The sequence below is a fragment of the Squalius cephalus genome (assembly GCF_949319135.1).
Source record: "Squalius cephalus genome assembly, chromosome: 16".
Classification (NCBI taxonomy): Eukaryota; Metazoa; Chordata; class Actinopteri; order Cypriniformes; family Leuciscidae; genus Squalius; species Squalius cephalus.
In genome coordinates this window covers 33,686,336-33,711,688 of record NC_137137.1, presented here as the reverse complement: position 1 = coordinate 33,711,688, position 25,353 = coordinate 33,686,336, and the positions used below count along the sequence as shown (strand labels likewise).

Here is a 25,353-nt window from a genome sequence, read left to right as displayed (position 1 = left end):
GCCTGAAATAAACCTCTAGAAATGTATCTGTGGTCTAATAAAAAGCATATAAGCCTTGTGTGAACATTCTGTCATCTTTCATTTCTTGATTATTTAACCAGTGTTTCCAGTCTCACAGTAAAGCTCACATCAACAACAAACCGTTTCATGTTTTCTCATATTTTATTGGATATCATGAAGAGTTATCATTAAAGTCACACAAGTAAGTGCACACTTACTTTTATTTGTTATATATTTTAGTTGCAAAGCAACATCAAAAAATCTTTTCATAAACCCCTGATTGGGAATAGTCTCCAAGTATACTATAGTAGGTCTATACAATCTCAGAAAAAAAGGTACAAAAGCTGTCACTGTGGCGGTACCTTTTCAAAAGCTACACCTTTGTACCTAAAGAGTGCATATAAGTCCCTCAAAGATACATACTGGTACCAAACGTGTACATATTAGTACCTAAATGGTACATATTAGAGCCCTTTTGAAGGGTACTGTCCCAGTGACAGCTTTTGTACCTTTTTTCTGAGAGTGATAATAGATTAAAGATTAAAATAGTCCACCGAATATATCATCGTTTAGTGACCTGTTCCAAACCAAACTAGTATGACTTTTTATTCTTCTGTGAAACACAAAAGACGACATTGTAAAGAACGCTGGGAACCAATCAGACACATTTCTCAATCTATCTTCCACAGAAGAATGAAAGTCTCACAACCTTCAAACACAAGGGTGACCGAATTTCTAAAATGGGTCCACGATTGTATTTAGTTCAATAACAGTAAAATACAGAGCATTGTTTAACTGTTTGAGAATGTGAGCTAAAGAACAATACAAGTGAAAACAACAGAAAATAATAAAGCATAAAGCAACCTACTTTCATGTCACGTTTCATAATGATTTGAATTTTTTTTTTTCAGCAACTTGTAAATATTTGTATGAACATAAAAAGATTCAACAACTGAAACATAAACTGAACAAATTTCATTTGACAAACAAACAAAAAAGTCTGCTTTACAGTGCATCTCATCTTTGCTGAGAGATGTTTCTCCATTCCTCCAGCAACACTTGCAAGTTCTCATGCAAACAGGTCTGGGAGAACACATGGTGACACGTCCTTCCTATATCTGTAGTCTTACATTAGTGTATTGCTCAGAGTCACATCTCCAGTCTTCAAGCCTCCTGCAGGACTCTGGCAGGTTCAGCAGGTCATCAGGGATTCTGGGCATCTTTCTCCTGCTGGTTTTCAGACTTTACAAGTTATTGTGACAGTGAGTTTAATCGTCTACCACATGACTGTTAGGGCCAGATTTACTAACGGCTCGCTCCAGCGCAAACACTCTGTTGGCTGACATAACATTATTGCATATGCATATGAGTTTCTCTTTCAGACACACAATTTATGGGCGGAGAGTGTTTAAATGAAGCATGCAAGGTGATTTACTAAGGTTTGCACTCGTCAGTTTACTGGTATTCCAAAAAATAATGTGTTAAACCAGATGCTAATCTGCGCTGCTCTTGGGAGATTGCGTTGGTCATTATGGATATGATCCGGCTGCATCTGTCTTCTTTTAAAGGAGAACTCCGGTCAATTTTAACATTGAGCTCATTTTTTTGTAAATTTGGAGTGCTGTCAGTACAGAGAACAACGACAAAAATCGGTGTTGCCTACACCGTGTTATCCTCTTTTTAAAATGTGCACCCTGTTGACTTCAATGGGGCAAGTTTTAAACCTGCTTTTAGCCTCTTAACATCCTTGATGTGTCATTACAAGTGCACAGGTCATGTGAGTGATTCCTTCAGAGTGAACACGGTGAATCTGACTGCAGTAGATGTGAAAGAAATGGATAAAAATGATGTTATTTAAGCCAGCGCACATACCTGTGTTTACATCCTGTTTTCGGTTGAAGTCCAAAGTAGTCGATTGTCGAGTTCACGCGCATAGGTTTAGTTACCTATGATCACGCGCGTGAACTCGGCAATCGACTACTTAATCAGGTTTAAATATTGCCCCATTGAAGTCAACAGGGTGCAAATTTTAAAAAGAGGATAACACGGTGTAGGCAACACCGATTTTTGTCGTTGTTCTCTGTACTGACAGCACTCCAAATGTACAAAAAAATGTTAAAATTGACCGGAGTTCTCCTTTAATTTGCACGTCGTCAGTAGATCACACGCAGAACTTTACACTCCTATCTGTGCTTTTTTGGAATAGCCTAGCACTCATGCTAATTCCCCCGTTTAGTAAATCTGGCTCTGATGTTTTATGGACTCCGCAGGTGCATGAGCAATAGCTGTTTATGGGTCAATGCATGAATGAAAAACATTGTTTAAACCCTTTCCAATAAAGAATTGTAAAGCTTATTTGGATTTTATAAAATTATCTTTAATATAATACAGTATCCTGAAGAGGGGTTTGTCATCTGTGTTATATTTATCCTGTTGTAGGCTATATTAACTTTGAATAAATGTTAAACTTGTACAGAAGTAATTGCTCCATGAATGTAACTCAAATTTAAAAGACAATGAAAAAAAAATCTAAACAATATGTGAAATGAAGCAATGCAAATGAATTGAGTTTCTGAGATAATTATTAAAACAAGGCCTTGGCGCTCAATAAAGCCTCCATTCGTCCAGATCACACTGAAACAGACAGACAGGGACTTTACATGATGATGAATATAATGTGGGAACATCACAACAGCAAAACAAAGCCAGATTATGACATTGGTGATGATAACGTATGTCCAAGAAGACTGTGTCATCAAAACATTAAGATGCACTGTATTCTCCAAGCAAGTCAATATTGCAGTGCTTTACAATGACGACACGATCAAGAAAACATTTAGCATAGTGTTGTTTAAGTAGGCTAGTTAATTCCATTTACTTGTGAGTCTTTAACTCTTCGTGATATCCAGTGTGTATATAGCCTATATCAAATGTAAATTCATGTCCCTGTTACACTGCATTCGGAGATCGACTATTTTTGACTGTCAAAATGCCGGCGGACGGAAACAACAACAGAGACGGTGAGTTGTTCAAAACCTTTCTTTTTACTAAACTCTGTGAACACAAACAATGTCCTCAATGCTGGAGTTAATGTGTAGAGCCCCTGGTGACACTTCCAGCACAGTTTCATGTTGTGTCGAGCCGCATTAGTGTTTTAAACATAGCCATTTTTGATGCTATCATAGTCGTGCCCCATTCACTCCCATTCACAAGGCAATATGACCGAAAACGAAAATACGGTCAAACTTAAAAGTGGTGTTTCCTAATTATGCTTTTAAACTAAAGTAGAATAACAAAAAGACCCTAGGTTGCATTTTGGCGAGAGTTATGCTTTAAGGCCACATTTTGCATTGTTTTATTTGTGTAATACGGTTATTTTTTCATCCAGTATTTTTTAGGAGCCTCGCTGGTCTCCTCGGAGGAAATGCATTCGAGAAAACAGGAAACATTTGTAGTTTGGTGTTGATGTGAGTCTTACTGTGAGACTGGAAACACTGGTTAAATAATCAAGAAATGAAAGATGACAGAATATTCACACCAGGCTTATATGCTTTTTATTAGACCACAGATACATTTCTAGAGGTTTATTTCAGGCATTGTTGTCAACACTGCAGGACTGTAGTTGAATGACAACGAAGGAAGTAGACTTATCAAACTATTCAAATACATTTTGATTCAAAACACTGAATTAGCCGATAGACTTGTATTGGTTATTAGCTCGTGTTTGCTCTGCTGTATCTTTGTAATCAATCAGGCAAAACTCAGGCGATTTATCATATTATACAAACTATGCATTGTTTTGAACATGTAAACTGTTGCAGTTTAAACATGTATCACCTTTCTGAAATTATTTGAGGCACGTGCACTTATATTTTCAGTTTCATTCGTTTGCTCGAGGTCTCAAGGACACGCCCACAATATGGTGATATCATGAATATTCATGAAGGCGTCATCCAGTGGAACCGAATACTGTCCCATTATAACAACGGTAAAAACGTCTCGAGTCCTTCACATTAAAACCAGTGTTCAAACACCTGCTCATATTAGACCGAGCTATTATTTCTAATGCCACATATCTGTCTATTCAGCTTCTTGGGAAAAACCTTTTGTTGCAGATTTCTCAGAAATGAGCCAACAAATCTCTACTCATATTGCAACAAAAACTGTCCTTCAGAACTGAAACCCACATGCAGTCGGAGAATCTCAGAAATCCTGCATGTACACACACACACACACAAATGATCCCTCGCTGCACCTTATATTAAAACCTCATATTAATGATAATATTATATAAAAAAATGGTATTATTATTAGCATTATCCTCTTAAATGTGCTCTCACTCCCCTATCCCTTTATTAGCATGTAAAGTCTTTTGGCAGACAAAAAGCATGTTCTCGGTTCTCTGATGTTATATATAAAATAATAATAAAATATTTGATCTTTTTAGTAGCCTTTGATAGCCTATCAAAACCTTTCATCAAAGTTATACATGAATTTTGAACAACACCCGTTTTTGTCTCAGGACAACTTTGATGAACTTTTCTGATCCACTTCAAATGTTGACTACTGTATTATTAATCATTTTTTACTTTTTTTATGACTGACTTAATGAGCTTTTCTTTCAATCACAAAGCCCTTGCAGTTCCCTCACAAACCCTGATCTAGAATATCAACTTAATGCACGCTGTAAGTTAAAAAGCAGCCGAGTCAGGAGTGTGAGTCGTCTCTCTCTGTCAAGCGTGTGTTTACTCGACCTGGACGAGCCCGAGTTCACTGAGGCGTCTCTATCAGCGCATTCATATTGTTGATTCTGCTACAGGTTTGGAGTTTATTTTGGGCTGGATTGATGAGATGCCACCGGGTTTCTGTTTGTGTTAAATGATGAAACTCCAGTGTGTTGGACTCAAGCAAACCGGGGAAGCTGGACACTGGGTGAGGTCAAGCTCATCTCTATCAGAGACCGGCAGAATTTGCTGACTTGTAAGGACAGGTCAAAATGATATCAGTTCAACCCGGAGGAGGAGATAGGAAAATACTGAAGATTTACGTCTTTTATGAAAAATATCTGATTGTGTTTATAGTGGGCACGTTACATGAATAATGGACAAAATAGGGCCTAAAACTCTTTTTTTTTAAACGCTCAGAGAAAGCAGGTGCTTGACCTTCAGAACATGTTCAGCGCCCAAATAAGTGGGAAACGAAGATAAATATTAAATAATAAAAATCCTTTCGAGTCATTTGAGGTCTGCAAGTTTTGCAAACCTGTTACACTAAAAAAACGAAACAAGTTAAGCCTTTTTTTAAGATTTACAAATTTTAATTTTATAGTAAATTGGATTGAATAATCCATATAATAACCCTTACATATTGTGAATTAAGAATAAAAAAACAACAACTACAACTTAGTAAAATTTTGTTTTATACATTTTTGTGAAACATGGGAATGGACCATTTAGTTTATGCGATTTGTATTCAAAAATGTAAAAAAAATAAAATAATTAAAACATGTTTACATTTATGAATGCGAATCACATAATGGTCCATTCTCTTACAAAAGGTAAAAGCATTCATTCATAATTCATAATATGAATAATATTGTTCAATTGAATTTGATGGAATTTTGATGGAAACATTTTAAATACTTTTTTTGAGTGTACTCAAAACACAGTATAAACCCCTCATTTACATGATTTTAGTTTCTAGCAATAAACATTATGTAAACATCAAAATTTCATCAAAATTAATAATTTGATCAAAATGAAATATAAAAGTTATGCCAGCCAGGGGTGGGTTTCCCGAAAGCATCGTTGGCCAACTATGGTCGCAAGTTCCGTCGTTACCAATAGAGTTCAATGGACATTGCGATGAACTTGCGACCATAGTTGGCCAACGATGCTTTTGGGAAACGCACCCCAGAATAGGTAACATGCTGGAAAATTATGACGTCACTCAGTTTGTTTGTTTATTATGATAAAACAACGTATATTAAAGAGATAAAAGCATTTGTTTGATCATTCTTCTTACAGTGACTTCTTAGTAACAGGGTTGAACTGTTGAAATAGAATGAGATTTTTTTACTTTTCGTCCCATCATGCCATATAAAAGGTCCAAATTATTAATTAAATTATTATTAAATAAATAATATTTTGGGTTAGGGTTGAAGAGTGTTAAAGAATGCCACTATTTTATAAGGGGGGGGGGGGGGGGGGGTCATGTGGTAACAGGGTTGAACTAAAAATCTGGGCTACAGCCGATTATTATAACTTTTATTTATTATCAGTATATACATTGTATAGTAAACCCCCCGTCCCCCTGTTCATTTTCTATTGTATTCACACATTTCTTAATAGTTTATTATATTCTATATTCAGTTTTTTTTATATGTGTGTGAATGTTCATGATTCCTTGGTTCTGGTGTTGTTGCACTGTGATGAGGAACTAAAAGAGAAAACATTACATCAGATATATACAGTATGAGACAAATAAAGAACCTTAAACCTATTATTTTTGACCATAATGATTCCAATATTAGTTCAACAGATGAAATTTTTGGAAAATTCAGTTATTTGATATCAATTGAGAAGATCAAGATCTCTGATATGGGACCAGTCTGGTGTGTTTAAATTAACCCCTTGCTTGGCGCTCTTTTATCGCACATATTTTAGTAATTATCAAATTAGGTTTCATTCGAAAGCTCACAAACTCGAAATTCATCCTGTGAAAACTGTTTTGAAATTGGATATTGTGTTACCATAGAAACTGTGCTCTAAATTCTTTTAGCTGGCTCCTCCCCTATTGGGCGGTGTCAGGTTTCAGATTACAAAATTTATTTGAACTACTTTATAATCAAAAACTTTTCTGATCTTGACAAAACACATATAGTCGGAAAGGTCTGAGTCTCAAGGTTCCATATTTTGTGATGGAAGTGATATTTGGACAGAAATGTATTAATTTGATACAGGAGAATGGATAAAAAATAATAAAAATAAATCAATGTCTCACCCGGTGTCTTTTTCTGGTATTACGCCTAAACAAAATCTCATGAGAACTTCAATTTTGGTGATATCAACTTCAAATTTGGTTAGACATATATGGCTTCGATTTTATAGTAATTTTGGTGTAAAACATATTTTATAAAATATATATTTTATATAAAATAAAAAATACTTAGTACAGTAAATTTAAACTTCCATAACGTTTTCATACTTTCATTTTTTAAGTGCTTTCACTATGTCTTTAAAACAAGACCAAACTAGGTCTATAATCCACAATTACAACCATTTCAGTTTGGATAGTGGTTCATGCTGCAAATATGACAAGACGTGGTTTCACAGTTGCATAAGATTCACATTTATTTGGTTTCAAGTCCTAAAACATTCTACACATGCTTTTATAACACATATGGGTCACATTCTTCACAGGTAGTAAAAGTCAGAGGAGCAGAAGAAGAGGTTTGTGACATGGGTTAGGAAAAGCACCTCAGACATCACTCCCAAAAACACACGGACAATCGTCACGTAGCATGTGCATGTGCGAGTGTTGATTTGGGGTTTTCAGGAGCGCGTCTGTTCCCTGAGATCATCACCCATGTTTGGAAAGCTCTCGTCTGGCTCTGTACGGTTTGCTCAAGCCCCAACATTCACCAGTGTTTCTTCCCACCGGATCGAGAATAAATCCAAAGAGAACTGATTGAAAGAAGCTCTCTGGCTACGACAGCACTTTTTTTTTTTTGATAGTCTTTCAAGAACCAATCAGGATACCCGTAACAATCAAGTGAAAGAAATCTGATTGGCTAAAAAGCATTAACATGATCACGATGGACTGACGACAAACTTGTAAACAGTTGAGAACTAAAAAATAACATCATACAGACAAGAAAAAAACAAAAAAACATTCTTCATGAAAACAAATCACAAACAGTGTTTACAACTAGGAATATAATACTGTTCATTTCACATGTAATAATTGCACTGAGAAACAGTCTTCATTGAAGAGTGAAGCAGCATCTGATGTTCATATCAGGCCATATCACACAGATTCAGAAATGAACGATTACTTGGAGGCGGATGAACAGGCGGAAACTACGCTTTATCTCAATCTCCGAAGTTTCCAGAATGGCATATGAGAAGGACAAAGTCACTGGTGCTTTGAAACCAATAAATAACGATTAATACTTTGCCTTAATGAAAGCACGCTACATGATGACACACAAAAGAGGTAGTTTCAAATGAAAAATGTATAAAAAAAAGAAACAAACGAGGACGCTTTGAAAGAACACAAAAAGGCCTAAATGGGGAGTGTGGCTCTGCTACGAGATTCAAAGGCTTCCCTCAAACGCCCGTCAGTCAAGACCCATTGAAACACCGCAGGTCTGATTCCAGGCACAACGCTGAATAAAACCAACTCCGCATGGAGTTTAAAGCAACGAGGCTGTTCCTCTCTATTCTATGGAAGATTGTTTCCGACACAGAATGAAAAATAAAAAAGGTTATTGCGACTTTTTATCTCAGAATTGTGTGATATAAAGTAGCAATTGCGAGTTATCAAGTCAGAATTGCGAGATATAATGCAGCAATTGTGTTATAAAGTGAGAATCGCGAGATATAAAGTCAGAATTGCGTGTTATAAAGTCAGAATTGCGTGTTATAAAGTCAGAATTGCGAGATATAAAGTCAGAATTGCGAGTTATAAAGTCAGAATTGTGAGTTATAAAGTCAGAATTGTGAGTTATAAAGTCAGAATTGCGAGTTATCAAGTCAGAATTGCGAGATATAATGCAGCAATTGTGTTATAAAGTGAGAATCGCGAGATATAAAGTCAGAATTGCGTGTTATAAAGTCAGAATTGCGTGTTATAAAGTCAGAATTGCGAGATATAAAGTCAGAATTGCGAGTTATAAAGTCAGAATTGTGAGTTATAAAGTCAGAATTGCGAGTTATAAAGTCAGAATTGCGAGTTATAAAGTCAGAATTGCGAGTTATAAAGTCAGAATTGCGAGTTATAAAGTCAGAATTGCGAGTTATAAAGTCAGAATTGCGAGATATAAAGTCAGAATTGCGAGTTATAAAGTCAGAATTGCGAGATATAAAGTCAGAATTGCGAGTTATAAAGTCAGAATTGCGAGATATAAAGTCAGAATTGCGTGTTATAAAGTCAGAATTGCGAGATATAAAGTCAGAATTGCGTGATATAAAGTCAGAATTGCGAGATATAAAGTCAGAATTGCGTGTTATAAAGTCAGAATTGCGAGTTATAAAGTCAGAATTGCGAGTTATAAAGTCAGAATTGCGAGATATAAAGTCAGAATTGCGAGTTATAAAGTCAGAATTGCGAGATATAAAGTCAGAATTGCGAGATATAAAGTCAGAATTGCATTATAAAGTCAGAATTGCGAGTTATAAAGTCAGAATTGCGAGTTATAAAGTCAGAATTGCGAGATATAAAGTCAGAATTGCGAGTTATAAAGTCAGAATTGCGAGATATAAAGTCAGAATTGTGAGATATAAAGTCAGAATTGCGAGATATAAAATCAGAATTGTGAGTTATAAAGTCAGAATTGCGAGTTATAAAGTCAGAATTGCGAGTTATAAAGTCAGAATTGCGAGATATAAAGTCAGAATTGCGAGATATAAAGTCAGAATTGCGAAGTTGACTTTTTTTCTCAGAATTGCCAGATATAAAGTCAGAATTGCATTATAAAGTCAGAATTGCGAGATATAAAGTCAGAATTGCGAGATATAAAGTCAGAATTGCGTGTTATAAAGTCAGAATTGCGAGATATAAAGTCAGAATTGCGAGATATAAAGTCAGAATTGCGAAGTTGACTTTTTTTCTCAGAATTGCATGTTTATATCACGTGATTCTGGCTTTATAACACAACTGCGACTTTATTTCTCGCAATCCTGACTTTATATCTCGCAATTGCGACTTTATATCACGCAATTCTGAGAAATAATGATGTAAACTCGCAATTGTGAGATAAAAAGATGAATTATCAATTAAAATGTTTTATTCTGTGGCGGAAACAAGCTTCCACACTATTCTGGCGTGGCCGATGGCTTGCAAATGCGTATTATCTCAGTTTTTACCTGTAACAAACACTTCCCCAGTATCAGGAGTTTAGTCTGACATTTAGCTAGCTCACACTCTAAAACAAAACATTCACCACATCTACGACAGCAAACGATGTACATGATGAAGGGGATGGATGGATGACACGACGAATGAAACGTTTAGGATTAAGGGCGTACGGACAGAGCGGTAAATGGTGGTTTAGCTGCACTCGAGACGGGCCGTCACCGGCTGAACGCGCGTCTTTGGTTTGGGCCCCTTTGTCATTGTCTGGTGCAAATATGTAAACATTACTCGACGCATATCGAACGTGTTTGGAATGTCTGAAAAAATGAGCGCATCCACTGATAGAAGCCTCGGCGAAGGCGTCGGATGGCTTGCTATGGTTTTTTATTTTTCCTTGAATTGTGTTTACAGTAAAACTCACTGCATCTGATTCTCAAAACCTGAAACAAAATACCCTTCAAAACAACAACACTCCCCCCTCCCTGAACTCATAAAAAGAAAACTTCTAAAAAAGGACCTACAATGTCCGGAATACTACAAACTACTAAACCTACAAGTAAATCTGAGAGGGATGCGAGTGAATTAGAAAAAAAACAGTAACTTTACCCTGTTTAAAATGCGAGGGAAGCAGATCGGGCCTGAACGACACTGTGAGGAAATCCCTTTCTCTCCCTTTATTGTGGTTTGGGAACATTGCAAACTAATCGGATGCTAATCCTAAATAGACAATCTAGAGACTGAATCTCTCCAGTGCAAAATGTTAGCTGATAAATAGTTGAAGTGTGTGTGAAATGGGAAATTCTGATTAAGCCCACACACCACTTTTCTCTGTCGGACCGAGTGCAAACCGAATGGAGATTCCCGTTTTAAACTGCAGAAAAACATATTTTCCTAATTAGAATTTTTGTCTTGTTTTCCAGTACAAACATTCTTAAATCAAGACACAAGCAAAAATGACAAATTAAGTCTCGTTTCTAATGAAATAATGTATCAAAATTAAATATTTCTGATTAAAACAAGAAGAAAAACTGCCAATGAGGTCAGAAAAATAAACTTCATTCCAAGGTTTCCCTGTGTGGATGTGCATGTGGATTTTTCTGAAACCACTGACAGATATTTTCTCTTTCATTTAAGCTTAAACTTGCTTCATTTTGGTACATTTTTTCAGAAAACAAGACTAAATATCCTAAGTCGTTTTGCTTCTCAAGTACATGTATCTAGATTAGGGTTGCAAAGTTTCCAGAAACTTTCCAGGATTTTTGGGAAACTTTCCAGGATTTTTGGAAACTTTCCAGGATTTTTGTAAAACTTTCCAGGATTTTTGGGAAATTTTCCAGGATTTTGGGGAAACTTTCCAGGATTTTTGTACAACTTTCCAGGATTTTGGGCAAATTTTCCAGGATTTTGGGGAAACTTTTCAGGATTTTGGGGAAACTTTCCAGGAAACTGGGCAAATTTTCCAGGATTTTGGGGAAACTTTCCAGGATTTTTGTACAACTTTCCAGGATTTTGGGGAAACTTTCCAGGAAACTGGGCAAACTTTCCAGGATTTTTGGGGAAACTTTCCAGGATTTTGGGGAAACTTTCCAGGATTTTTGGGAAATTTTCCAGGATTTTTTGGAAAGTTTCTGAAAATTTACCGGAAATGTTCAGCCCCTTTGCACCCCTAATCTTGATCTAAGAATGTTCAGATATTTGTACTGGAAAGCAAGACAAAAATACTAAGTAAGAAAGTATTTTTTTTTACTCTCCCCAGAAATAAGGTCTTACTTCCCTCCAGATTTGCATAACACTTTGGTCAAAACAATAAAAAAGAGAGAAATCAACATAAACAATATTAACACACATATTCTGTTGTCAAGTAAAATCCTCACTTCGTCCTCAGCCTCTGATTGTGAAACATACGCGTACACCTCTCTTTAGTGTAAACAATCACGCTCTCCATCGTGGCCTTGCATAGGAAGATAAAAACCACGCGTTGAAGAGGTTACACGACTACTGAACGTGTTCGAGGACCGCACAAATGAAACTTCCCGGAGCGTCGCAAGACAGAGAGAGAAAGGTTTTCTTCCTGAGGTAGTCTTTCAATAAAACAGTTCCTTTCATACGTATCTGTCCCTTTCAGCACCCAAAAGAAAGCGAACAGAAGCATAAAATAAAACCTAAACCGATCAGTGGTTACACGTCACATGTCGCAGTTGGACTGAAGCGTGTGAAATCCACTGCGCTTTTTGTGCATTTTCATTTGAAAAGGAGCATGTGCACAGCGTGGATCAACATACATTCAGCTCTGTCTGGTAATAAATAGAGAGAAAAAACAACACTAATCTAAACAAAATGCATAAAATAGTTTCTTATCACATTCATGAGAGGAGGAGGAGCGTACCGGAAGCCCCACCCCCAAATATAACACCCGCCCCCGTGCAATAAGATGGGGAGGGTGTTTTCAAGGGAGGGGCGGGGCTTAGTTGGCAGGGGCGGAGCCTTTCGTCACGCAGGGGGAGGGGCCTGTCCTGTAGTTGCTCAGACTTGACTTACAGGAGTGCAATACTGCCTTGAACAGCAGGGGGAGCTGCTCCAACGGGATGTTGACCAACTTCCCTGAAATACCAGTGAAGAACAGCTGAGTTTAACTGCAGTTTACACCTTAAACGATAGGTTGTCGTCTCTTCTGGACTTACCTGCAATGCAGCGGATCTCTGGCAGACACATCATGATCTCGGGAAAGCGTTTGGGCTGGTGAGGGTACTTGTACTCGGTGTAATCCTGACAAACGTACCAGTAACGTTTGTTCAACTGCTCCAGCTGGGTCACGTTGGTCAGACCACGGATATCTAGACAAACATGCAGAAATATCACAGTACAGGAAATTAAACAACGTTTGATGTCATGGCATTTTGATATTACGCCTCTATTGTTGTTGATTCTCTATATATCTGTGTGAGTGGTCAGTTTTTCTGTAATATCATGAGGAGGGATCAATAATCAGCACAGCCCAGCAGAGCATGAGCACACAGTACGTGTATAAGGCAGGGCTCGACATGAAGCCTTGTCATGTTTCAAGTGTCATGTGATTGTTTGTGGTGTAAATGTCATTTATTCGTTATGCTTCATCTTTCTTTTCAAATTCTTAAATGTGATCAATAAATTCAATATTCAATTCAATAAATAATTTACACTGAAAAGTTACAACTGCATTAGATAATGCTATGAGATTGTTTAAAAAAAAAAAAAGAAGTAAATATAGAAATAAGGAATGTTATGGAAAAAATGCTACTTTTAATACTTAATGAGTTATTCATTCAAACGATCCATTCAAACGGCTGATTCATTGAAGAACGAGGCAGTTTATGAGTGAGTCATTGATTCAAACAGCTGATTCATTGAAGAACGAGGCAGTTAATGAGTGAGTCATTGATTCAAACGGCTGATTCATTGAAGAACGAGGCAGTTAATGAGTGAGTCATTGATTCAAACGGCTGATTCATTGAAGAACGAGGCAGTTAATGAGTGAGTCATTGATTCAAACGGCTGATTCATTGAAGAACGAGGCAGTTAATGAGTGAGTCATTGATTCAAACGGCTGATTCATTGAAGAACGAGGCAGTTTATGAGTGAGTCATTGAATCTTTCGCTCAACCGATTGTTCAAAACGCTGGATCATTCAGTAATGGAGTGAGATGCTGTGAGATGCGCTGTGGTTCTGCTGTGATCTTTGTTTGGATCTATTTTCGCTGCTGAAATATTACAAAAACACTCACTATTACATCTAAAATGTAAGTGACTTAATATTAACTTCTTGTTTATTGAACTGTTGAATGAAATCAATGTCACGTTTTCAATCATGATGGTATTCAGGAAAACAGTGCCCTTGATCGTGTGATGTTGCTTAACTGTATGTTATAATTATAAAAATTCCACAAATGTCCAATTTTTATCTCAGTATATTAACTGAGTTTCATTTGTGTGCATTTGTCTGCGTGAGCCTCAACAGCGTCAGGACATTACACACATTATTGTCCACTATCAATCGCCACTATGTAATTTAGGTGATTCCCTAGCTTGTGTTTTATTAGTTTGTTATTGAAGTTTTAATCAGGCTACTTGTCTGTAAAATTCTCTTTCACTTTCCCCTTAAAAAATCCACTTGTCTCAGTCAAGCGTTAACATCGAGCCCTGTAAAGTCTGCTGTATTACACGGTAAACACGAATGAAAGCGTCTCAGTGGCGTTTTACCTTGGTTGAGGAAGTTGATGGCCTTCATGCAGGCGTATTCCTCGTTGCTGACCTTCAACTGGTGGAACTTGCGGAACAGATATATCAGTTTCTCCATCACCTCCATCCCATCCTCACTGAAACTACACACACACCATCCATCAATACACTACAGATTTCACAGCTGACCTCACAGGTCCTTTTTTATCCACAGCATTGATTGATCAGAACAATATCTGAACCAGCGATGAACTGATTGAATGAATTTTTTTTCTGAATATGCGCACGAGAGTAAAGGCCCGTTCACATTAAGGACGATAACTATTAGGGCTGGGCAAAAAAAATTTTTTTCGATTAATCGTTTTTTAAAATGTGGTCGATTCAAAATCGATTCTCAAAGGCCACGAATCGATTTTTTCCATATTAATTTATCTATCAACCCAAAAGCCAGAATTAGTTTTCCTGCACTGTTCATAGGCTTGTATGTGAATGTTACAGCGAATGCTGTGAGATTTGATGTTTGTTTTATCTTAATCATAAAATAACCTGATCCTGAGGAATCTGTTCTGACTTGTCCAATTTTCTGCATCAATTTTTCATCTTACATCAAAATCCTGTCTATTCATTGTATGCATTTGAAATAGAGTTGGGTTCTGCTTTAATGTACCCACGTGTGCCTAAAATAAAAAGAGCTTAAGAGTTCTTCATTTTTTTTTATTAATTAACCACTTGTAAACTTATGTTCACTGTTCTTTTTTATAAATATAGGATTTGTATTAAATCTATATTCATTTGAGTCGAATCGGGAATCGAATTCAGAATCGAGAATCGAAATCGAATCGAATTGGAACATCTGAATGGATACACAGTGCTAATAACTATATAGATAACGATAAAGATATAGTTATAAAAAAATTTCTCAGTATTAAAGAATAGCAGAGTTCACACCACAAATATAATGATAACGGCACAGAGAAATGATATAGTTGAAATCACGATTTTACCCAGCTGATGAATGATAAAAACATTGACAGCCAATCAGAATCGAGCATTTAAAGAGACGCGCTTAGAGTAAACAGAGCGGCATATTTATCTTTATAGTTATCGTTCTCTGTGACTGTGAACAAGCTTCTTCTCACAAGAGCCGACATCCACACATGAGAGTTTTTAATAAGCCAGTTTCTGAGAAATGTTGATCTATCTTATCATCTGATTCCATATGTGTGCACATCCCGTTAGCCATTAAACCAGACTTTATGCGCTTAATTTATGTCACTAATGAGATAATAAGAATATGTTTGAGTGGGAGACCGTATATAATGTTTTAGTGATAAAGAATCTTGGTGGTAAATTACTTCATGAACCCATGCCACGACTTACCCAGCACCATTCGGCCCTAATGACTCCTCTACTGTTCTGAATCTGATCGTCTCTATGTATGTCTTCCGCTCTCCTTTACTTACTACGGCCTCTTTGAGCTCTCTCCCTAAGGGTGGGTCGTGACCTTCAGCGTGTACCTGTCCCGTTACAGGCGAGCGTTTCACTACCTCAGACCTCATGCCCTGCATTTCTGCCCAGCATGCAACAGTAAATCTATCCAGGAGATCAAGAAGAGGCGGGTCAGAGGTCAGGTGATCGCAGACTAATTTACACACACCACACACACTCCCCTCCTCCACGTCAGCTCTAGTATTTCATTCTTCAGGCTACAGGTATATGAAGCACGGCTCTAGAGGTGGAATCAGACCAAAAGCAACAAGACCAAAATGTAAAGATGTTTATAATGTTACGAAAGATTTCTGTTTCAAATAAATGCTGTTCTTTTGAACTTTCTGTTTATAAAGATTCTGTACAGAAAAACAATCACGGTTTGCAGAAAAAAAATGAAGCAGCTCAACTGTTTTTGACATTGATAATAATCATAAATGTTTGTTGAGCAGCAAATCATCATATTAGAGTGATTTCTGAAGGATCATGTGACTCTGAAGACTGGAGTAATGATGCTGAAAATTCAGCTTTGATCACAGGAATAAATTACATTGTAAAACATATTCAAATAGAAAAAAAGTTATAGTAATTTTTTTTTTACTGTATTTTTGATCGAACGTGAGCATAAGAGACTTTTTTTTAAAACATTAAAAAAATCTTACCGACCCCACACACACTTGCACACACACACAGACATACACACACTAAGAAATACACACACTCGCGCACATACAGACATACACGCGCAAACACACACACACACACACACATGCACTGACACACACGCATACACATACATGCACACATACATACTCACACACATTCACTCACTCACAAAGACACACACACATTCATTCATTCATTCATACATACATACATACATACATGCATGCATATTTATTTATTTATTTACATATATACACACACACACACTCATATGCTTATACACTAAAATGGTGTAAAATAAGTTTTTCATTTTAATTTATTTTATTACAATTTTCAATTAATTTTCATATATATATATATATAGAGAGAGAGAGAGAGAGAGAGAGAAAGAAAGAAAGAAAGAGAAATTAATGCAAACATTTAAATAAGAAAAATACATTTTAATTTTAAATGCATAATTAAACTTCTTTACTACTAAAATATATATTATATATAACAAATAATATTATAAAAATTGTATTAAACTTTTCACTCAAACTGATATAATGAATCTGTAATGGAGGAAAAAAATTGGGAAAAAAAACAAAAACAATGGGATAAAAAGTATATCAATGTTGTATAAAGCAATGCAAAACACTTTTCAAATAGTTTCTCACAAACACACACTAGGAAGTCATAAAAACCTGTGTGAGATTTCTGAGGAGAAATACAGGGAGAGTCAGACAGACACGAGATGAAGCTGTGTTTTACTCTGCCGTTCTCTCCCACACACACACACACACACACACACACACACACACACACACATGCCTGAGCGTATCTGAAGCATGGAGAACAGTCTAGCTGCCGTGATTTAAAACAAGCACACAAGAGCGGGAGGAGATATTCCTCAGGTCCGTGTTTTAGTTCAGCTCTTTTTAATGATTCAAACCGAGAGCTGGGAATAAAAGAGGTGGCTGACATGAGGAGCCCTAGTTTAACAATCTAAGCTCATGGTCTAAAGCGCACGGCGCAAGTGCACTTAGGGCGTGTCTGAATCCACTTTTGCTAGTTTAACGACGGGACAAATGGTTGGTGCTCCCGGCGGACGTATCGCCTGCGATAATTAATGCGATATGGCTCAGCTTGTCAGTGAACTACGGCTCTGTGTTGTAAATGCCGCTCCATCTGAAAGCAGGTGATGGCGATTTACTACTAATCAAGGAACCGGCTTTACTGATGAGATGTGCCTAACAATGTCATGCGATATATCGCCCAGCCCTAGCGCATGGTCTAAAAGGATCGTCCCTATTCTCTTAATGAGTAATGGGTGTGTTTTGGGCTTTACGTGAAATAAACCAATCAGAGTCTCTTCTCCCATTCCCTTTAAAAGCCAGTTGCGGATTCGCTATTTACATGGAAGAATTTAAGCTGTGTGTGTATGTGTGTGTGTGTGTTTGTGTGTGTGTGAGGTTAAAACAGAACATCTACGTGACAAGCCGGATTCCACCATATCTTTATGTACACAACAATAATCTTTTGCATTGTAATCCTTTTATTTTTAATATTTGGCATGTTTGCGTGCTTTGCCCTGTGTGTGTAATAAGCAGAGTGTGTGTGTGTAGTGGAGAGTGTACGTGCGTTGTGGACCCGCCTATATGCTCATATTACTCACACGCTCTTGAAATAACAAATTAAATTTAACACACCAACAATGCACCTGAACACACACCTCATTCTCAGACCAGCCGCCCATGGGCGCACAAATGAGCGCTAATGCATTTGCTATTTAAACAACGTGGTGCAGGACGTGAAAATGAAAACTGCGTCGGGCTGGAACTAGCAAAAACACACTCGCGTCGTGCCTGGCGCTGCATCGCACCGGTGTAAGATAGGGCCATAGATGTGTGTTCCTCACCTCTGCAGCTCTTCGTCTGTCGGGGTGTATTTGTCGGTGACGCCGGCGAGGTCTCCGAGCACCTGAGCGCTGTAGACCGTCAGACAGGCCAGCAGGATCAGCTCCTGCCAGGTGGCGCTCAGGAGACGCGTGTAGTCCTCGATGGACAGCTCGCAGAAGAAGGGAAGCTTCTTGATCCAGGAGATCTGTCTGAAGAGAAGCTCGTCTGCCAGCCGACACAACAGCGCGAACAGCTCCACCTGAGTCACCCGATACCTTCGCCGGACAGAGAAAGAGCTTTATGTGAGGCATCTGGATTCCTACATTTTATGGCTGTGGCATGTGATGGTTCACATGGCTGTTAATTCGGATGCATTTGAAGTTAGCGTTTTTGTTTCAAAGCACTCTCCGTCCACACTAGCTTCTCCAAAAGTTCTTGTCCACACTGAAATCGTCTTACTGCGCATGTGTAAAATACAATAAATCACTGAGATGATATGAGAGACCAGACATAATAAGTTCTCACTCTATTCTTCTGGTATGATCATTTTAACAACAAAATATCCCTTCACTTACTGGTGCGTTCGGGTCGCACTCAATCGCCACTCCACGTCTGGTCTAAAACACAAATCGCCCTCAGGTTTTGACGCAGGACAGCAATTGCAAGTAAATTTTCTTTTCCAGCAAACAAGTTCTAGGAACGTTTTCCTACCTTTTCCCATTATGAAATGTTATTTCTGAATGTTCTCTGATCGTTCAAAACATCAATGTTGCTAGCATGATTTATAATGTTGCTAACATGCTTTAAACACATTGCTAGCTAGTTTTAACACATTGTTAACAAGTTGTTAGCATGATTTTGCATTCAACTAGCATCATTTATCATGTTGCTAACTTGATTTAACAAGTTGCTAACAAGATTTAACACATTGCTAGCCTGTTGTTAGCTGATTAGCATGTTGTTAGCATTATTTGACATTTTGCTAACATGATTTAACATGTTGCTAACAGGATTTAGCATTTTGCTAACATTATTTGCCATGTTGCTAACATGATTTAACACACTGCTAACCTTATTTACCATGTCACTTACATGATTTAACACATTGCTAAAGTGATTTAACACGTTGCTTGCATTATTAAACACACTGCAGGCATATTGCTAGCATGATTAGCATGTTGTTAGAATTATTTGACATTTTGCTAACATGATTTAACATGTTGCTAACAGGATTTAACATGTTGCTAACAGGATTTAGCATTTTGCTAACATTATTTAACATGTCGCTAACATGATTTAACACATTGCTTAAGTGATTTAACACGTTGCTTGCATTATTAAACACATTGCAGGCATATTGCTAGCATGATTAGCATGTTGCTAGCAATATTTAACACATTGTTAACATGATTAACGCATTTCTAGCATGATTTAACATGTTGTTAACAAGGTTAACGCATTTCTAGCATGATTTAACATGCTGTTAACATTTACCATGTTACTTGCATGATTTAATACATTGCAAGCATGTTGTTAGCATTATTTAACAAGTTGCTAGCATGATTTACCATTTTGCTAACATGATTTAAAAAGTAGCTAACAAGATTTAACACGTTGCTAGCTGATTAGCATGTTGCTAGCATGATGATAATTCATTCTATTAATGTTATTGGAGGAACGTTTGTTCATAACTTGGCCAAAGTTCAGAGAACGTTCCCTGTTATTTAGGCAGGCACATACCAGAATAACCACAGATATATCCATACAATATGCGTCACATGACTAAACACGCGTAACCGTTTTCAAATACCTTTTTTTACCAGTTTTCGCAGGACAAAAAAGCTGTCTCAGTAGCCGTGTTTCCATTACCCTTCAAATTACGAATTGAAAATATGCCCAATGGAAACATGTCAATTTCACAAAAACTCCCATATATTGCAAAAAATGAACCTCGCATGAGGACGTTTTTCAGGCAACTCGAAAGGGCTACAATGGAAACTTTTCTTCGAAAATAATTTTTTGTTGCATTTACAAGTCAACTGACGTACGTAAAAGTCGATCATTCTTTAAAGACGGTGTGCACGGTGTGTTTGGACAGAAGACGAGACAGAGTTCTTCATTAAACTCATAAAAGAGAGGAAAAAATGATGTTTAGTCGCATAACATAGGATAATGGAAACGCCATCATTTCTAAATAGTTTTTTATCGACATTTAGAAAATATCGCAAAAGTTTTGCGCAAATCTGTAATGGAAACGCGGCTGCTGTGGCCGGAATGCCAAAACGTAAAGAAAAAGATGCGTTTCCGTGTGAATGCAGACGCAGCCTGACGGAGGTGTTGCTTACCCGTCCTCGATGAGCATTGGCGTAGCTAGCGGGGCCAGTTCCTCTGCTGCCACCAGCTGGCTGATGAGCGTATGGCTCTGCGGGTACAGACTCCGCGGCTGCGCGGCGTATCCGAACAGGTGAGGCAGGAACTGATAGTGCTGGGCCATCGCATTCCCAATGTACTGTTCCCTGAAAGCAGCGGTGTAGCCGTTCAGCTCCACAGAGCGGCTGCGAGAGGAAGCAAAGGCAGAGGAATAAGCGTTAGAATACTTCGTACATGCAGAACATGTTTATTTGAATGCATTTGAGGCGAATACAAAGGAGAATTCAGTCTTTAAATTTGTGTGCATTGCAGCTGAACGTTGTCATCTAAGGAAATGAGTTTTTGTGTTATTATTCCTACACTGAATTCCACACTGTTCAGCGGAGCAGGGAATACTCACTTGGATGAAAGTGTGGATACGGGCGAGGGCTGATTCCCATCGGAGACACCGTTGCCGGGAGAACTGTGGTCACTGTCGCCGTTGTTTCCCCAAGTGTGTTCCGGCATGTTAGCTTCATCCTTAAACTCCTGTCCGGACATGATCCGTTCAATCTCCTCATCGGAAATCTGCACAAAGAGAAAATGTTGATCTAAATTTCTAAACGGTGCAAAATATGATGTGTCATTCATTAAGACTTGTTTTTTTTTTTTTTACTTGTTCATGCTTTTGAAGTTGGTCAAGCATATTTGCACATTTTATTCAAATTTGAAAGGAAGTCATTCATTAAGGTTAAAGGTTTATCATTTATTGTTACATATCAAGTTGGTTGCATGAATTCGCAATTTTTTTTTAATCAAAATTCAAATCTCTGCAAAATATAATGAAATCGCTGGTGTTTCTGACGTCACAAACTACCTTGTAACCAATCAGATCAACGTGTGATCGTCAACTAGTGGATCTCTGAGCTGAGTGAGTGAGTGGAGGCGGGGCTCATTTGCATATTCATAGAACCGTGCATACTAAATGAGGCAAGAGTGTCGCGTTACATTCATACTTTTAAGGCATGAAGAATTTTTTTCAATGAAAAAAAAAAGTGTGTTTAAATATGTAATTTTGGTGATCAATCATGAGTTTTAAGGCGAGACACGACAGGTGAATTTAGGTGAAAATTTTAACTAGCAGATATCACCATGAAACTTTCCCAATTGATTACCTACATTAAGATGAGAAAAAAATGTATTACAAGTTTTCTGTAATTTAATGTTTAAATATGCAAATTAGGCAATATCTAATTAAATATGCGCTAATTTGCATGTATTTTAAAAAATGAAATCTGAGTATTGGATAAAGCCAGGTTAAAAATTATTTTTTCATTGTGTTCATATATTAGATGGGAAAAAAATTACAGAGGGATTTATGGATATCTACTTTTGTTATCCTGTAAATCAGAATCTACTGTCAACAGCCTTAAAAAAATGATTTTCACCATGTTTTTTAGAATAAAATGTTATATAAATCAGGCTAGGAATAACATATTTACAAATCCCTCTGTAAATGTCTTCATAATATAACTAGGTACAAGGCTGGAACGTTTGGTGTATAGAGGTGCTACTGAAGTGTAGCCTGGTTAAAACCAGACCATTCTCAGTAGTAACTGAGTTATGGTCTGGCAAAGCTTCATTAATAACTCATTTCCAAAGGGGCGTCACCAACGGACGTCGCTCAAATGCCTCTGGGCGCAACTGGATAGACCTAAAACTCCTAAAACCAATCAGAGCGATCGTCATCGTGTAAAGCCGTATGCTGTGTCCCAATTCGCCTAAGTTACACTACGCCATAAAAGTATGTACTCTTTTTGTGAAGAAAAGGTATTTACTTTTGAATGTGTAGTAAAAAAGTAGGCAAGCTTTGGGACATACTACTTCATCATCTTTATCGGACGGATCTGTCGCGTGCATCCTGTCATGTAAACTGCCCTGTCAATCATCTTGTCACAGTTAAAATCCTCTATTAAATCGAATTTAATTTCCTACCGTTTCGGAGAGAAATGTAGTAGCACGTTCATCTGCCAGTGGGTCTTTCATGGAGACTGTCCTCATGTGTTTGCAATTTGAATATAATAATGCTTTTAAAAGTTGGTGCGCTTCACCAACGGAGTGGACGTCGCTCAAATGCCTCTGGGCGCAATTGGATAGACCTAAAACCAATCAGAGCGATCGTCATCGTGTAAAGCCCGCCTCAACGTTTCTGATTGGTGCCGCGATTTCGACGGCATGGAAATGGGCTTGAATGAGCTCTTTGCCAGACTACTTGCAGAGCAAATCTAAATTTGCCGGAAGTTGTCTGGGTTTTCCCAGGCTAACTGAAGTGGAGATTTCGGAGAGAAAAGTGATTTTGAGAAAACAGGCTTTAAAGATTTATCATCAGCCAATGAGATTGCGCATTCAGCCCTTTTACTTTCACGATTGGTTGCTGATAAAAAGGAAATGACCATATTTGGATCCGACAGCATTGTACAGGAGAGAGAGAGAGAGCTTTCCAACGGTATATGTGATGACAGGGTGCAGACAGCGATCGCAGCGTGTTGATTAAGAACACCAACTTTTGTTGAATTTATGAGAAATCTACAGACGCAAAACAGACAAAGTGTAGTAAAATAAAGACCTAAATGTGTATTTCAGACTTTTTTTCACCACAAGTCTGAAAGAAGACATGTTATTGAAGACAAATATCCCAAAATCTCAAAATTGACCATTAAAAAAAAAAACTATGTTTTTGCCTGCCTTGTCTCGCCTTAAGGGATAAAATGATTGACTATAGGGGGACTTTAAGAGAATCTGTCGATTTCATCTCGTTGTCCATTTAGACCACAGGACAGGGACAGAGAAACGTTATCTATTGACTGTACACAAAGCGCAATTCCATGAGCTCTTAATGCGAATACGACAGAAAGAGACAAAACAGCATTTAAGTCAAGGCCGTGCAATAAAAAATTCCATTTTTAAGTCAATTGATAAGTTCGAGTCATCTTTAACAGTGTTTTATTTTGTCAAAGATGAAGCAACCTGCTATTGTGTGTTGCAGAGGCAATTAGGCCGAGTCAATAAGACGTGTTCTCCAGTTCGCTGGGATCAGGTGCAAACAAGAGCGCTATATGGACTTGCAAGCTCTTTATATACAAGCGCTTTAATAAATGCCAGAAATTCGGGATGAATGGCAGTAATTTGTGACTTTAAAAAAGTTCTGATGAAGAGAAATTCAAGTATTAAAGATTGCTAAAGAACAGAGAGATCAGGCCAGGCCATCTCATCAGATTTAGTTTCGAGGGAAAAGTGTGTATGTGTGGGAAGTGTGTGAGGGGTTGTGTGTGTACCTGCACAGGCCCGATGCTTTTGTTCCTTCCTCCCGGCATGCCATCTTCTCTGATCGCTGCAAAATACAAAACCAAATCATCAACTGAACGTAAATTTTACCTTGGAGAATTCTGTGCCTATGAAATGTTTCGCCTCTTTTCAACATTTAAAGAGGTTTGTGTGTCCCTCAAGTAGGCGATTTAGATGTTAAGAGCTGGAATTTTTTTTTTTAAATAACCCAAAGTAAAGCTGAAGATGGATTGGTGATGCTGCTCTTATGAGCAACCTATTATAAGAGTTTCCTAAGATCAATGTCTAACATTCCTCGCATAATATAGAAAAGCAATAAGCCTTAGAAGTAGAGTAGGCATGTGCGGAGAGGCTAGCAATAGCATGTACTGTACTCTGTGTTTGAGTCTCATGTTGCGTTATACTACTGTTATAATGTTGTGGATCACGCAAACGCCCCATTCTAGGAAAAATATTCCTAAATAACCACTAAATAAACCTCTCGTGGTTTACTATGAATAACGCATTAACAGTCGCATCCGTTACTGTTAACGGAAAGTGTCAGTAAGTAAGTGCGACGCAAGATAAATAAAAGCGTATGACAGTTGAGAAAGATCCACGGGTGTGTGTTTGTTATTTGTTTGTGCGTTAGACGGTAGCAAAAAAAAAAAAAGAAAACAAAAGAAAAGTAGTCTGATATTGATCTAAATAAATATAGATATAACTTAATATGTGGTTAGTGGTTCTCATCTATGGCTTTAATATTTCACAAATACTTTTATGGGATTCTGTAAGTAAGAAATAATTTACATCCAGCCGGTTAGTATTACATGGCTCAGTGGAATACTTGACTCTGATTGGTCAATAGCGTATAGCAATAATGTTATTCCTACATAACAGCCGCTGAGAACAGAAACACAGGCTCATTCGGGCTCGTTCCATTGCTAGGAACATTTTTTCTTCAAGGAAGTTTTGCATTTGGTAAGCTAATAAAATATTAAAACTCAGTCAAATCAATTTTTTGTGTACAGTTATGTAATAATGCCATCCAGTATCGTGGACTCGCTCTCTCTCGTTTCATACAAACGCAGCTGCTGACTACCCTGGAAATCCAGAGTTCTCGCGAGAGCACAAGTTGAATTTTCTCAGCGAGTTACTCTGGCGTCGAGTAATGATGCTCATTAAATATGCCCCTCGATCTGAGCTGCACCAATCACATCGGGTTATCTGATATAGGCGGGCCAGAGGCGAGATGACGACAGCGCTGTGACGTCGAAGTCATTAGTAAACATTGCAAGATGGCTATGGATGAACACCAGTTGTTTGAAACGGCTTTGGCCTCTACAATGAACGAGTT

At 37.6% G+C, this 25,353-nt stretch overlaps 2 protein-coding genes across 3 annotated transcripts in view; one reads left to right on the top strand and one right to left on the bottom strand.

The window, feature by feature from the left end:
• nadka (NAD kinase a) overlaps positions 1-25,353 on the top strand; it is a 415,064-nt gene that overhangs the window by 224,856 nt on the left and 164,855 nt on the right. The gene's annotated exons all lie outside the window — the stretch shown is intronic.
• The window catches only part of nr6a1a (nuclear receptor subfamily 6, group A, member 1a), a 136,668-nt gene continuing 122,841 nt past the window's right edge, over positions 11,527-25,353 (bottom strand). For both annotated transcript variants that reach the window (XM_079896268.1, XM_079896269.1), the window contains 7 exons: positions 24,008-24,063; positions 21,094-21,260; positions 20,669-20,878; positions 18,344-18,598; positions 14,314-14,435; positions 12,759-12,911; positions 11,527-12,678 (listed from right to left, as the gene is read on the bottom strand). In XM_079896268.1, coding sequence (XP_079752394.1) covers positions 12,542-12,678; positions 12,759-12,911; positions 14,314-14,435; positions 18,344-18,598; positions 20,669-20,878; positions 21,094-21,260; positions 24,008-24,063 — 1,100 coding nt within the window. In that variant the 3' untranslated portion in view covers positions 11,527-12,541. The remainder of the gene's footprint in view (positions 12,679-12,758; positions 12,912-14,313; positions 14,436-18,343; positions 18,599-20,668; positions 20,879-21,093; positions 21,261-24,007; positions 24,064-25,353) is intronic.